The sequence below is a fragment of the Alosa alosa genome, chromosome 10 (genome assembly GCF_017589495.1).
Source record: "Alosa alosa isolate M-15738 ecotype Scorff River chromosome 10, AALO_Geno_1.1, whole genome shotgun sequence".
NCBI lineage: Eukaryota > Metazoa > Chordata > Actinopteri > Clupeiformes > Clupeidae > Alosa > Alosa alosa.
This window is the reverse complement of record NC_063198.1, coordinates 25,752,523-25,767,724: the sequence shown is the minus strand read 5'-3', so window position 1 is coordinate 25,767,724 and position 15,202 is coordinate 25,752,523. Positions and strand designations below refer to the sequence as shown.

At 44.5% G+C, this 15,202-nt stretch overlaps 1 protein-coding gene across 1 annotated transcript in view; it reads right to left on the bottom strand.

Moving 5' to 3' along the window:
• The window catches only part of tex264a (testis expressed 264, ER-phagy receptor a), a 72,261-nt gene that overhangs the window by 15,268 nt on the left and 41,791 nt on the right, over positions 1–15,202 (bottom strand). The window contains exon 3 of the mRNA XM_048254964.1: positions 217–364. Within this exon, the coding sequence (XP_048110921.1) occupies positions 217–364 (148 nt within the window). The remainder of the gene's footprint in view (positions 1–216; positions 365–15,202) is intronic.

Sequence of the window (15,202 nt, the reverse complement as noted above, 5' to 3'; positions counted from 1 at the left end):
ACACTTCTGGTTAGATCTACTCAAAGCACTTTTTCATGACACATCTTTTCAACAGACGACAGAAACCTCTATTATGCTGCCTCTGTTAACACTGTGTGTGACTGTACTTGAGTGGGTTGCGAGGTTTGTTGTTACTGTGTGGAAAATTATACCAACATCAAACAGTTTAGGTTTAGCAGAGGCAGACCTAAGGGCAGTGAAAGAGGTGTACTGCACCTGTGCCATCCTCGTCCGACTCCTCTTCCTTCTCCATCAGACACATCTCGGGCACAAAGAAGCTGTTCTGACGGGCCAGGGGGCACACGTAGTGGATGATGTCATCCTTGCAGATCTCCATGAAAGGAAAGGCACTCAGCTTCCGCTCCTGTATCGGGAGGAAAACGGAGAAAAAGAGAAAAATGGAGTTGATTTGAGCACAGCACAACTTCACTGAAGTTCCCCTCACCTGCTGTTAAGGAGCTTTAATTGGCCCCTGATGCCACTCCGGCCACCCTGCGTCTGACTCCAGAGGTGACCAGAATTTAAAACGCAAGAGACGTGGTGGCTTTGTGAATAACAATGTTCTGTTCTGTTCAGGGACTGGATAGTCAACCTAGCACCAGTTTGAGTGTCTCCCCCTCATGGCACAAAGGCAGAGCTACGGAGCTTGGTCATTTGTGTGACTATGTCTGCTCTAAAATGTCTTCAGGCTGAATGTTGTTGTTTTGTTGCGGAGTCAAAAGCAAATGTCTGACTGCTGAAAACCTTTTTTTTGTATTCCCAGCTCATTAACTTTTAACACCAGCAGCAGCAGGCTTCCTGACCAGGCACACCAGCCTGATTACAAAACGGAGGGGTGAGGACAAGCAAGGCCAACATTTAGAGCCAATCAGAAAGTTCTTAATGAGACACCTTCATAAAGTCAGAGCCAAGACAGCACAAGAAAATAAATTAAATACAATTAGGTTTTAAGAAAACAGATCCACAAACAACCAACCCCAAACACCAAGCAGCTCTGTAAAGCTCTGGACACCCACCGCTCTTAACAGGTTCAGGCCTTTCTTTCAGGATCATATCTAGCCGCTTGTAAGGGTTTGCTATGGAAGTGTGATGGCGAGCACAAGGAAAGTATGATCACAACAAGGAGAACAAGAAAACTTTGCATATGGCTAGAATTGATCCAATAAGCGTGTAATATTCAATAGGAAATGATGCTCAAAACACCAGATTGGACAAGAGAAGCCAGGAAGTATAGGAAATAAATTGGCCTCTGACTCCAGATCAGTTTTTGTCAGTTTCTGACTCCAGATCAGATTTGTTTCCACAGCACAATTACAAAAAGTCGTGTCAGGGTTATGAAGCTCTGCCATATTGCACTGCACTGCACTGCACTGCTTACATCTGAACCTATTTCACAGCGCCCCTGGGGCAGAGGGAGAAACATATTTTGAACCATACAGCGCAATAAACGAGCCTATTTAAAATTGTAAAAATACAATCTTCCATACTGAGCAGACACGGTGCATAAGAATTACAAGTATTACAATAATATCCTTCCGTTCTCACGCATGGTTTTCTGTCTGTAGGTTCTCTTTTAGGAGTGCATATGAAGACAAAACTACACATCAAGTGGGAACATTGTGGAATAATTGTATCATCCCACAATTGTATCATCTCTTGGAGGCATTATAATTCAATAATACACACTCTGCTGGCAAAGAGACAAGAGCAGAGGAGGTCTTCATTCGTGGGTATTACCTTGCACAACCATCACTCTTGAAATCCCATTCCTTGGTATGGTGCTGGCAGATGCAATCCATATGCAGTATGCTTCCTTAGCTGAATGAGTTAAGTAGGAGAAGCCAAACCGTAAGCGAGTTGTGCCCTATAAACCCCAAGTCACTGATTTATAGCCTTAGGCAATGTCCTATATTAGCATCCCTGTAAGACATGCACATTAATACAAAAGAAAAGTGTAGCCACACTCTCTCCAGACACTGTGGGGGTCTAGGAGAAGAAGGCCGCTAGAAGGATGACGTTCCTGAGCGCCATCCCAGTCTCTTGAGCATTAGCACGTCCTACCAGTGTGGGATCTCCAACTCCACACCTGGCCATATGCAGCAAGGGGCTTTGTGGGATCACCTCAGAGAGATTATACTGGCCTTTCTAATGTCAAATGATCATGGTCCTTTGCAAGAGTATTCTCAAAGACTGAGATCATTTCACCTCAGAGATGAGCCGTGTGTCTCCTCTTAATGGTTAACCAGTGCCCCGTGTACATTTTTACGGCTTCCCGAAGGGAGCATAAAACTCACAAAAGAGAGAGGGGTTGGGGGTGGTTGGCTGGGCTGGGCTATATGGGCCTCTCAATAGGCCTGATTGATACATTTTAATGTAATCCACAGCAAAAGAGGGATGTAGCTTATGTAGCGCCAGGAATGAATCACCTGCTAAACACAAAGGCCTGTGGACCGCCGATGCAAATGAGGACACAGATCCTTGGACTGGGATGATAATGAGAAGGGAAGAGAACAGAGGAGAGGAGAAGGAAGACATGAAGAGCCCAGAGCTGTGCTGCCGGCGCTTTCAGGGGAGACGTACTGCAAGGACTCCAAAAGTGAAGATATCGGACCAAAAGAAACTAGCAGCTGTTCAGATCTACTGATCTTGGCAATCATTCCAGAGAACTGGCAGCTGTGATGGAGGATGTTGATGGTGGCAAAACAACATGGACACTAGAGGCATCACCATGTTCTGTTACGGTCATGACATGACACCATTTGGAAAAAAAAAGGTGAAGAGAGACATTCAAATGTCACAGCAGGGTCTGACTACAAACGTATTCACTTGTTTGTGAACTAAGCAAAATAGCCTTTATGCAAACAGCAGTCCTCTCTAACGCATACAAATTGCATTTACTGAGGAGGATCCGCAGGCAACCATCTCTTTTCCCATTCGTGCTGCACCTTCGAGAGGACCACATAAGGACAGCTCACAATCTCTCCCTTTTTAGGAGCTAATTAACCCCGCGGACCTCAATATCTTCTGAACCCAGAGATACACGACGGCCAAATCACACACAAACAAGAAGGCTGATAAAATGAAATATGTACGGCATGCTGACAAGTCGGGGAGGACGAGAGTAACTCTGGCGGAGGCGTGAGGGGCTTTCTCCCGCCTATACGTGGAGCACCCTCCCTGCGTATGGCTCTGAATTATTAAACATTTTATCATTAAACAAGAGAAGCTGAATAATGCATGGGAGGTGTTTGACATTAAAGCTGCTGCTCAAGGACTGTTCGGTTTGGCCATGCAGTCTGTCACTTAGCAGTCTCCTATGCAGGGGTTGGACAGCCCAAACCAACAACAACAAAAGGAAAGCTAAATGACAGCTTCCTGAATGGACTGTGAAACTGCTGGATGGATCAGAGTTTTTCTGAGGGTGTTTCCCTTTGATCAGTGCCCATGTACTCTCACATACATGAGTCAGATGAATGAGCTGGCAAATAAATAAATAAATAAGGCCCCGACCCAACTGGCTGGCTGTAATTGAAACTGCGCTTCCGGCATGAGTGTTTTTTTAATTATGACATTCAGCGGTGTTCGATTCCCCTTGCCCGGTGCTTTCGCATGACAATTTCCCCACCTAACTCCTGCCTGTAGGCGCTACATCCTCTTCCTCCCTTCATCGCTCTTCCTCGCCCAGCCAGCGTGCCTCCACTCAACCTCGCGCACAGAAGTGCAATCAAGGCCTAATGAAATTGGAGTCTGGGCTGTAGAGCTGCAGATGGAGAGGCAGGTGAGGTTCTTCACTAATCATAACACCATCAGCTGCAGGGGTCGCCCTGGCAACACACTCCACCTATTAATGCACTATGAAAGCCTCATTTCATTCCCCAGATGACACGAGAAGCAGGAAGACTAGATTTATGTCGGCTGCTTGAAAGGTGCTGGCACTAATCACTTTTCCAACAAAAAGTGGTGTTTTGCTAGATCTGCTTCAACATGAGAAATATTACAGTACAAGGACAATGAATATCTTGAGCACCTCAACAACACATCCAACCATGTACTCTGGAGTGCCCTCCTGGAAATAACAAGGAAAGAGAGAGAATAGATGAGAAATAGATGAGAACACTCTTTATTTGAAGGTAAACTACATCATGAGAGCTCCCACTTCTCCCCATCAAGTAAAAGCTCAAGCTGTTGGATCCCATATGAAACATGCATGTGCATATTACACCAACACAAATACCTCCGAGCAAGCATTGTTTTGTCAGTGTAATTCTATTACAAAGTGCTTGTACACCCACATAATTCAAACACAAAGATGACAGCCTCAGCCAGTGATATGGCATTCTGGTGCTTCAAAGCGCATTGTCTCACCAAAATCACCCCAAGTCATGCTCCCTCTTGCTGGGCTCAAAGCCTTCCCACCATTGTTAATAGATTTCGCTTTCTGGTGCTACGCAGACTACAGTCCTACCCAAGACTTATCCTTTCAAAGCGTTCAAGGCTTTGCTGTATAAATATCTCGTCTAAGTAAATTGTGATGATATCTTGCTAACAGCCTGGAGTCGTCCCTGTAGGGGACTGTGTTGGCTGGTGCAGGGGGAAGGCAATGGCTGACTCACAGGCACGCTTTGAACTAAACAGTAATTACATTCTCAGAGTCCATATCATTGCCTTTCACTTGAGGGTGTACTACGATACCAGATCAGTGTCTGAGCCTTCCAGAGAAGAAAGACAGAAAAGGAGGAGACAGGAAGAGAGTGGAGACCGTATTAGGCATTATTTCTCATCACTTTCTACCGAAATGCACTACCCTCAGCCCAGTGAGCCAATGGGAAGTGAAAAAGCTTTGGCTATGCAGCTTTGCTTTACTTCTTAACATCTGCATCTGCTCTGGTCGATAGCACGTTTGCCTCTGGTAGCCTTTGAAATGTCATTTTAGACAAAACTAGCTGGAGACTGGAAAAACTCCCTTCCGTGCGGGATACCCACTGAAATCCACATTACTCACTGCTGCTCGGCTAAGACAGTGCTCAGGCATGGCCAGCCCCCCTGGGGGGACAAACAGTCATTTGGGCCGAAATCATGGGCACAGCTTCTGCATGATTGCACTGCCATCAGTGAGAAATCGTAGAAAAGTGCTGGGCACAGGAAGAAGCCCCTGCCACACTCTTGCAAAACAACATGGTCTGCCGGGTTCAGCTGCGGAGGATGATCTTCCTCACATGTGTTTCCCTTCACTCATTCAGAGACACTCACTCATACTGGGTCTCTCTTTCTTTCTCTCTCTCTCTCTATCTCACACACACTTGTGTATTTTAATATAGGAGTGGAGGCCTGCTAAGGAGTGTGATGGCTGAAGGCTTGCAGCCAGAGAATAGCATGCTAGACATCCAATCACATGCAGCCAAGGCACAAGTTTCCTGGTCAGGCTGTGTGCATGTTGAATCCAAAGCACAGACAAGAGAAAAGATGGTTCAATGTCATATCATCTGAACAGAATTCTCACAAGAAGATTTCCTGTGTGCACCTCAAAGGCTTTATATCAAGCCTTATACATTCAAACAATTAGTTGAGAGTTGAGCTTTCCCTGTGTGAGGGCTAATGAACTGTGTGTAGTAACTTTCCATGACCATCATGCCCTGTATGTCTGCAGAGGCTCATCATCCCTGCTGTACTTGTTGTGCTCAAATCAACTCCCAGATGGACAGACAGCACACAGAGGAGATGGAGCCAAGGCAGAGTGGGACACGTAGCAGTCCAATCACAGGACGCAAAATGGGACAGTGCCTCATGGATGTGGCTTAAGGGCAGTTCACAACAGGAATGATAACTATAAAAACAACTATAACTGTCCATGAGTGTCCACACAAACTGACGATAAGGATGGATTCTCATTGGTTGTTGATTGCTTTTCATTATTCTCATAAACGCTCTGAAAGGGATCCCCAATGATATCGTTCTTCATGTCGTTATCGTTATAGCTGATGTGTGGACGTTGTCATTCATATTAACTACAATGATTTTTTGCTGTTATCGTTATAGTTATTGCTATAACGATTTTTGCTGTTATCGTTATAGTTAACTATATATAACAACACAGCTATCGTTGTTGGTATGAACAGCCCTTTACTGTCAGCACCCAAACATGAGACTGGAAGAATGAGGTTAGGGATGAGATGTGCATCCCCTGGAAAAGGAACACTGGAAACCCCCAACATGACCGCAGGAAGGTGGGAAGTGCTTACACCGCACGTGCATTTGCATAAGAAAGAAACGTGCCCCCTGGATCGATGTGTGCTAACAAGATAAAAAAGAAGCAGAGAAGAAAGTGAGGAAGAAAGTTAAAGACAAGAGACAGAGAAAGAAAGACAGAGAGCAAAAGCCAGGAAGTGGGAGAAAAAAAACAAACCAGCACAAATTGATTGCAACACATCAATTACCATGCAATGCCAAATTCCCCTACCATGAACCAGCACCTAATTGGAAAGCCGGGAGTTAGCGGTAATTTGTTTAATTGGAAAGTTCATTAAGGGAAGGACTGGGTGAGCCGCGGTGACAGAGAGTGTTTATCTCCCACTGGTGAGCGGGGCCCGTTGCGGGCCGGCGTAGCCGGAGCAGACAGCGGAGACAGAAGGGGCAGTCTCCTGGGGATTGTCGTGACGGCGGCCTGCCTGCCAGCTGCTCAGGGCACACTGCTCCTCCGTGGCGCCTGCAGAGAGAGATGGAGGGAACGCGTGTACGCCAGCGGCGCTGTCAGCAGCCCGACGCCCACCTTATGTAATCTCTGGCAAGCTGCAGGGATAACGATGGAGGTAATTACTAGCCACCTTCGAAAGTTCCACGACCATATCTTGCATGGTCTTACATGATACATGTGACTGGGGATGCCATGTAGACACCTGATAGGCAAAGACACTGTAACGAAGACAGAATTCTGCTGAATAGACTCTTCCTGTTGTTTTAAACAAAATATTAATCATAATAAATGAGTCACAGTGACACGCCACAGTGACACGCACACACAACATGATTTGCTTGATACAGAATATAATGTTTGAGTACCATCCTGTAATGTTTTACAGACAGGGCACAAGTGGACTTGCTTGAGAATATTTCCTTAAAAAATGCAAAAGTAAAAAAAAGCAAAACAAAAAAAACAAAACAATTGGATTTGAAATACTTTGTTGTGTAGGGGAGAATGGGGTAAGATGAGCCAATTTTTATATTCTTCATCATTCTAATGTGTCTAAAAAATGTTGTAACCTTCACACAAAAATTCAAAGTGTTCTACAACTTCTATAACCCACAATTTTTAATAACTTATAAGGGTAAAGAGATATGCTCTCAGCAAAAAAGTTGGTCTTCTGGCACAACTTACCCCATATGTGGGGTAAGATGAGCCTAGGTGTGGGGTAAGTTGGTCCAAAACAAAGATTCCAGGTAAAACATTTTTATTTTCTTAAAACAATAACTTCATTTCTACAAACAGTAACAAACACCAACATTTAACTGAGAATTAGCCAAATAGATTCAACTAAAAAATTGCCAAGACAGATTTAGGCCTTTAACACTTTTTGTCGCCTGTTTACCTTTGAATTTGATTCACTTAAATAAGTCTGATTAATTTGCTGCCTAGTCCTTTAGCTCTTAGTAAACTAAGGAAACATATAGAATGAGGTCACAAAATCATGGCAAACTTAAAAACCCAGAAACCTTACAAGTACTAGTTAGCTGGCTCAACTTACCCCAGCCTCATCTTACCCCACAACCACCATTTTGAAAGAAAATGCTTCTCATAACAAGCTAAGGTAACATTCATGATTTTGCTTAGCCTTTTGTTTAGCTTAAAGAGCACCAATTGAGGTCTAATGCATCTGAATGTTGTTCTACTCACATTTTCTCTAAATCACCCTGACTCTGGACATGAATGGAATCAAGTTGGAGAGCAAAAAATCATATTTTTAGTTTTACACATATTTTTATTTTTTTTACCACATTTGCCATGTGTACCTTTCCACAGATTGTAAGGTATAATTTCCTCTTCCTTGCTGTCACATGATAAAATGTGTTTACGGTTTCCTAGAAAAAAGGGGTGGCTCCTCTTACCCCTACGCTCATCTTACCCAGTTCTCCCCTAATGTTGTACTTTACCTGAATATTCAGTGAATGGCTCTGGCGATAGAACCACTATCTAGGAGTGTCCACAGTGATATATATCAAAATATATTATTAAATATTGTTAAAAAGAAACATACATTGGCTTTTGACGTGCTAGCCACTGTAGCCACTCCCCCTTTCACAAAGCACAGTGCAACACTGAATCAGTTCTCACAGGAAGCAAGGCAAGCAAGTGCTTGTAGAGCAGGCTAAATAAGATGTTTGGATGATTATTATGTTTTACCTCGGAAATATAACGACTATCTCTAGATGTGGTTTGCTTGCATAAAATTATTCCAAGGATTTTGCCACAACACGCCAACCAACATGGGTATGCAGTGGCTATTCACAACAACATAGAAAGTTATGTGTTCATAGCCTTAACTCAAAACTGCTTAGGCCTATGTCATTTTAATCTGTAACTGTGCATAAATTATGCTTACTGTATGTGTATTATAATATAATTTGGGCTGTCAAAATAACGGATTAATTTTGATTAATTAATTTGAGAAGAAATAACTGATTAAAAAAATAGCGCAGATTAATCGATGACCTTTGACCCCGAGCCGTTCTAGTCAGTAACCATTCGACTGTAAAATGAAGGAGGGAGAAGAAAATGTGCTGTCTATATCATTGATTGGAACATTTACTTTTAAAAAACGGCCTGATGGTGTTAATAAAAATAAAGTCCTCTGCAATGTCTGCAGCAAGGAATTTGCATATCACCGGAGTTCGTCAACTCTGAAGTCGCACATCAATGTAAAGAAATAGTGTTGACATTGAGGGGAGTGTTAATTTATTTTCATTGTGTCCCCTAGGTTACATCTGTGGCCTGAAATTCTTCCCGAAGCACTTTTGAATTTATTTCCTCAGCATATTAGGTCATATCATAGATTATTATGAACTTATAACAGTGAAAATAATAATAAAAGAGTTTTTGAAATTTAATGTAACTAATGCTGATTATTCAATGATTCATTTGAATTTAAATATTTAAAATCCTTTCACAGCAAAAATGATATATGTGATTAATTTAGATTAATTAATCATAGAGTATGTAATTAATTAGATTATGTTTTTTAATCAATTGATAGCCCTAAATATAATATTCAATAATATAATATTCAAAATTCATTACTGAATGCTTAGCTGGAATGATGTGAATCAACATCATCCTATTTTTAAAGCAGGCCTACCTGTGACCATGTATTTGGGCTACGGGTTTTCTACAGGAATAGCATGTTTTGAAAAGGCACTGTACTAGTTGTGAATGATTTCAAAAACATATGAAGACCACTAACATTTTCACACCAATCTGAACATGTTCAGCAACATTTCAGAGGTGCTTGTGTCCTTCTGATGTGACTTTTCTCAGAGGGATGCTTTATACCACTCCAAGGGCCTGTTGCAGCTTTCCCGATCGATTTCAATGATCTTCCTGACTCGTTTGAGAAAAACTCAAAGTGTTCCCCAAAGCACCGCACCAGATACAACCTGCAGTTGCATCCTGCAATTGAGGTCAAGGGGGCATTCTATGTTCTTAAGAAGATGTATCTCTCATCAGCAATTGAGGAATGGAAAGTCATCTGTGGTTTCAACAATGTCTGTGAACCTATAGAAAGAATCATCCAATCATCATGGATCCAATCCAATTTAATCATCCAATTCCTCCTGGCTGTCAAACATCAGTATCAGTTCATTTCAGCCGCATAAAACACAACTGTCTGGAGACAGTGGGTCTTTGCAATGACATTTTTGGGAAACATTTTCTCAAAGTTTTATCATCTCCCTCATGAATTAAATGAGCAACTAAATGGGAAAACAAAATTATGAAACTGTGCCTCTTTTGTCTGGTAACCTTTAATCTCCTCTGAGTCATTAGCATGAGATTACAGTAGGCACGTGCACAGGTGTGTCTCCATTATAAAGCCCCTGCCTAAATATTCAACTTTGCTGAAGCCTGAAAACCCAATTTTAGAGTGTCTGCAATCTGACCTAGTCATGCAGAAAGGCAAGAATTCACGTTTACGTGGCCTCAGGGAAGAAAGAAGAACAGCCACAAAGGACGACGAGTAGAGGAGAGGAGAGGGAAAGACAGACACTTTGTCAGCGTGGCTCATGAAAAGATGGTTTGCCGGCTCTGTCATCTCAGCCTTATAGATCATCAGGCTCAACTGGCCAAGTGTCCCTGCAGGCAAACCATCTTTTCATGAGCCACACTGACAGAGAGGAAGCACCACCATGAAAGGACAGCGGTCTTGTCCTTCAGCCAGGCTCTGGCTTGGCCTCACTCTCTGTAGAGGAGCTTTTCTCCTGAGCGGCGTTGACTAGTTTTGGTGATGGCGCGATTTCTCAGAGCCAAATCCTGATGGGAGGGGGAGGGGGGGTTTATACAGAGGCAACAGCCACCAGCGGGGACAATTGGTGCAAGTCCCCAGAGCCCTGCGTTCACATCCTATCTTTACTTCCTCCAGTCACAGATTGTGCACGCCACACACACACACACACACACACACACGCTCCCTTCCCTCCACTTCCTGTATTAGATGAAAAAAAAAAACATTTCACACTTCCAGGGGTGTCCAATTCCGACTGTCCCTCACGGCCACACACTCCACAACGGAGTGTATTTTTATCCTTAGTGTTTCACCTCCATTTCCTGGCAATGAGCTGGCATGCCCCGGCCAGCCTGATGCCCACACAGGAGGAATCTACTTCCCAGAGCAGCCGCCATGGGGGCTCCAGCAGACATATGGATTTCAAGGGGGAGGCCAGGAGGGGAGGGTGGGGGGTGTTGGGCAGGAGGTCCTTTCCTCTCACCTCCCGGTCAATAAGCAGGGGGTCTTGATGGGCAGTAATTGTGGAGGCAAGGCCAGGGGCGCACCGCTGAGCTGGAGATCTCCACCTGAATCGATGGGCCTCACTTAGAGCAGAAGGAACCAATCTGAGCTCGGCCACTGACTGTGGACCGTCGCAGCCGCTTTGTTTGATTTCACAAAAGAGCCCAAGTGCTTTTTTACTCCGAACTCCAGCATGAGATCTGGGCAGTGTGAGTCTCGCCACTGTGAGAGAGTGCAGAGGGGTAATCAGAGACCTTCCCCTTCCCTGAAAACATTAACAAAGAATTTTGCTCTCCTCTGGAGCATCCGTATGTGTGTGTGTGTGTGTGTATGAGTGAAGGTACTGTGTGTGTGTGTGTGTGTGTGTGTGTCTCATCATTAATAAGAAATCTGGCAAAACTGCATTTTGGCATAAATACACAGTACTGAACAACCAATTCCAATGAACTCCAATTCATCTTCAAACAAGAGTCCATTAAGGCAGCCATTAATCTACTTAGACTGTACGATGAGAACACTGCATCTGTGTGAACAAACATGGAAAATACTCACTCATACACATGCACTGCACTACATGAATCAATTGTACAACCAAGTTCATAGTTCTCCCCTGTACACCATTTCCTACAGTCAGTTTCTCCTTCACTGCATGTTTACCCTCATGCATTTCATAAGCCCCACCACAACAAGTCATCAGGTACTGACTAATACCGCTACGGCACATTGGTGCTGGAATTCGTTCAGAACACCTGCATATTTTAGTAAAAATATCAATCTGTTGCTGTTTCACTCAGCCTTAACTTTCTCCGACAATCATTTTGAATACTCGAGTTGCTCAAATTTGAATTTCAAACCCCCACACACACACACACCCACGCGCACACTCACACCACAAAAACACAAACACATACCCACACACCCTCATTTCTCGTCTGTCTCATCCATTTGTGGGCGCCCCCTAACATGCTCCTCTGTTTCATTACACAGTGCTTGATTGGGGGTCACTGAGGCCATGTCAAAAGCTTAGACCAGAGTGGAGGCGCAGCCTTCTCCTGGCAAATGCACAGCATCCCAGAGCATCCCAGCCATCAGATTGGGCTCCATCAGCGCGCAGGCAGGGCAGGGCAGGGGAGGGGAGGGGAGGGAGGCAGTAATAAATTACAATTATAGCAAAATTGGCATCCAAATTGCGCCTCCCACGCCTGCCTGTGCAGCCCCCAGTGGCCTCTGTCTGACTGGTGACCAGACATTAGCAACGCAGTGACCTCCACATGAATACATCACCAACACGGACGCCGCGCCTCTAGTGCAACCAACGTCCTGTGACAAACAGGCCAATGGTGAGCAAGGGCCGATGCTACACACACACACACACACACACACACACACACACACACACACACACACACACACACACACACACACACACCTTGCATGCATGCATGTTTGGTGATAAACAGAGGGCCCAGACAAATAGAAAACTAATTAAAGGCCCATTTGTGCTGCCTGCCTATGGGGGCTGTAAGGGACTTACAGGGCACTTACAACACTCATGAAAGAGAGGGAGGGAGGGGAGAGAGAGAGAGAGAGAGAGAGAGAGAGAGAGAGAGAGAGAGAGAGAGAGCGCGCTCTCCTGGGCAAGGTGGTAATTCATTAAAAATATACTTGAAGCCCAGTGCAGCTTCATCAGGTCCCTCTTCCTGCTGCAAGCCGGCCTTGCTAACTAGGTCATTTAATTACTTCTCAGGACTGGGCTTGGGTCTGTGACTTCTCTGCATATTAAAGGCAAACTTGAAAGTGACTGAGAACATCACATCATGTGCCTCTTCTGCCTCTCACACCCATCAGCCACAGGTGAGAGGATATTGCTAATGTGTACACACACGCACACACACACACACACACACAGTATGTTTATAGTGGAAAAGTATAACAATCCCAAGTGTTCAAGGTTAATTGGCTAAAGACTAGTCCATTGGCTTCAAAATTAGAATACAATGACTGAAAAACAAATATTCATCAAATGGTTATACTAGGCCAGGCAAGCACACCACAGAAATGCAATCTGCCACACAACTGGGAGGTCTGGATGATGGTAAAGGAGAGAAGCTGAAGAGATATGACAAAGGTGAGGCTTTTGTTAAGATATTGCCCTGCAAGCAACAACTTGTTCATACTGCCCTTGGTGAACATCCCCCCTGAAAACAAAATCACCTGAGTGCCTTTACAATGCTCTCCTCACCTGTCCCCAGTGGGGCAACTTTAGCAGGCAGAGAGGAAGTTGAACTAAGTGGCCTGCGGGCTTCATTCAGACATGAAGGTGGCCAGGAGACTTTTCTGAAAGACCTTAAGCAAACTCCCCCGGGGACACTAGGCCACAGGTGGGACGGATCAGGAGGAGCAGAGGTGGATCTCAGAACAAGAACAGGAGTCTGAATGCACACTGGTGCATGGGCAGAGAGAGTGTGAAAGAGAGAAAGGAACTGAGGGACAGATACAGACTAAGATGGAGGGACTACAAGAGGGACTAAAATAAAGTATCTGGAGAAAGAGAGGGAGTAAGAGTTATAGAGAGCGAAAGGAGATGGATGTGAGTAAAGAGACTGAGGCTACATGAGTGTGTGTGTGTGTGTGTGTGAGAGAGTGGAGTGAGAAAGCCAAAGAGACAAGGACATTAAAAGTACCAATTCATCTCCAGATATTGGTGTTATAATTTGCATATTTATAAATTGGTTATATAATTTGCAATTTAGACGGCAATTAATGCTGACACTGCCTTATTCCCTCGTCTTCATGCAAACAGACAGACAGAAGGCTGTGTCAGGCTTATGTCAGGGCCTCCTTCACGGAGACGTTTGGGGACACTCTGAGCTGTCACTGTGGGGACACTCTGAGCTGCCGCTGTGGGCTGATGAGCGCCTTGGCACCTGGCACCGGGCTCTAAACAGGGGCCTGGGCCCGGCTGGAATAGGGGCCTGCCAGCACACAGGAAGGCTAATAGTTAGTATTTACTGTCCGTCTCGCTGTGGCTCCACTGACAAGAGTGCTCTTGCGCCGCCGTTAATCACTGTGATTTCACCAGAGGGAGAGCGGTCTTGGAGAGGAGGGGGTCGGCGAGATGGACCACGACAGAGGAGGGAGAGAGGGGATTGAAGAGGGGATCGGGTGCAGTTGCAGGTTGTTCAAGGAGAAGACGAACTCTAACTACCGGTACCTGAAATTAGAGTGCAACTCAAACTTTCCATCTCTCTCTCTCTCTCTCTCACACACACACACACACACACACACAACACTTGGTAAGGCACTTTGGGTTGAGGTCAATTAAAGTTAGTCTTAAGCAGGAACTTTTTGTTTAAAAGGAGCACTCTTCCAGTGATCCCAATTTCATTTGCCAGAGAGGGCGCGCTGCTCGTGTCCGGAGGGCTCGGAGTCTGATTGCTCCTCCCGCGGTAAAAGACTCATTTCATGTCTCTCATACTCCGCTGGTTCCAAATGACATTTTCAAAAGGGCTTTCGAAAAGTCCTCATCAGACAGGTGGAAAAAAATGCCCTTCATTTGCATCCCAGCGTGCCCTCGTCTCAGAGGCTGTAGTCAAGTCCCTCTTGGAGCTCACAGCCCTCCTGAAACAGCAACAAAACCTTAGAGAACCCATCATCCAAGGTTAAACACCAAAAAGACCTAGAACATCAATGAAATGTCAGAAATAAAATCACAGCCATTCACTTGTTTTTGTATCACAGTTCTTTGCCATTTCACAAAGCTGGTTGTTTTTGGTACAGTGTCTAAATGGGCAGTTTTGCAGGGTGGTGCTTTTATAGAGCTCATGAAAGCAACAAATCAGATCAGTGGTCTTAGTATCATCTGTGGAACAATAACATCATCTGAACAATAACATCATCTTGGGGTTCAGATGATGTTATTGTTCCACAGATGATACTAAGACCATTGCCATACAGCCAACGGGCATTTTCAACACAATGGTGGAATTCACACAATTGAGTGCACGCAAAGACTCTTCTGTAGTTTCAGCTGTGAGGGCTATTAAACGGAATGCTGTGCTGTTCTTCTTAGAAGAGTGTATTTCTGCCCTTTTCTTTGCTGTTTTGCATCAACAGCTTGTCCCCTTTTTTCATGTTTTCAACTTTCTGACTCGCCAACAAATTACTAATTGGGTATAGGACCCGCAGCGGAAACAGAGTATGGCTTTGTC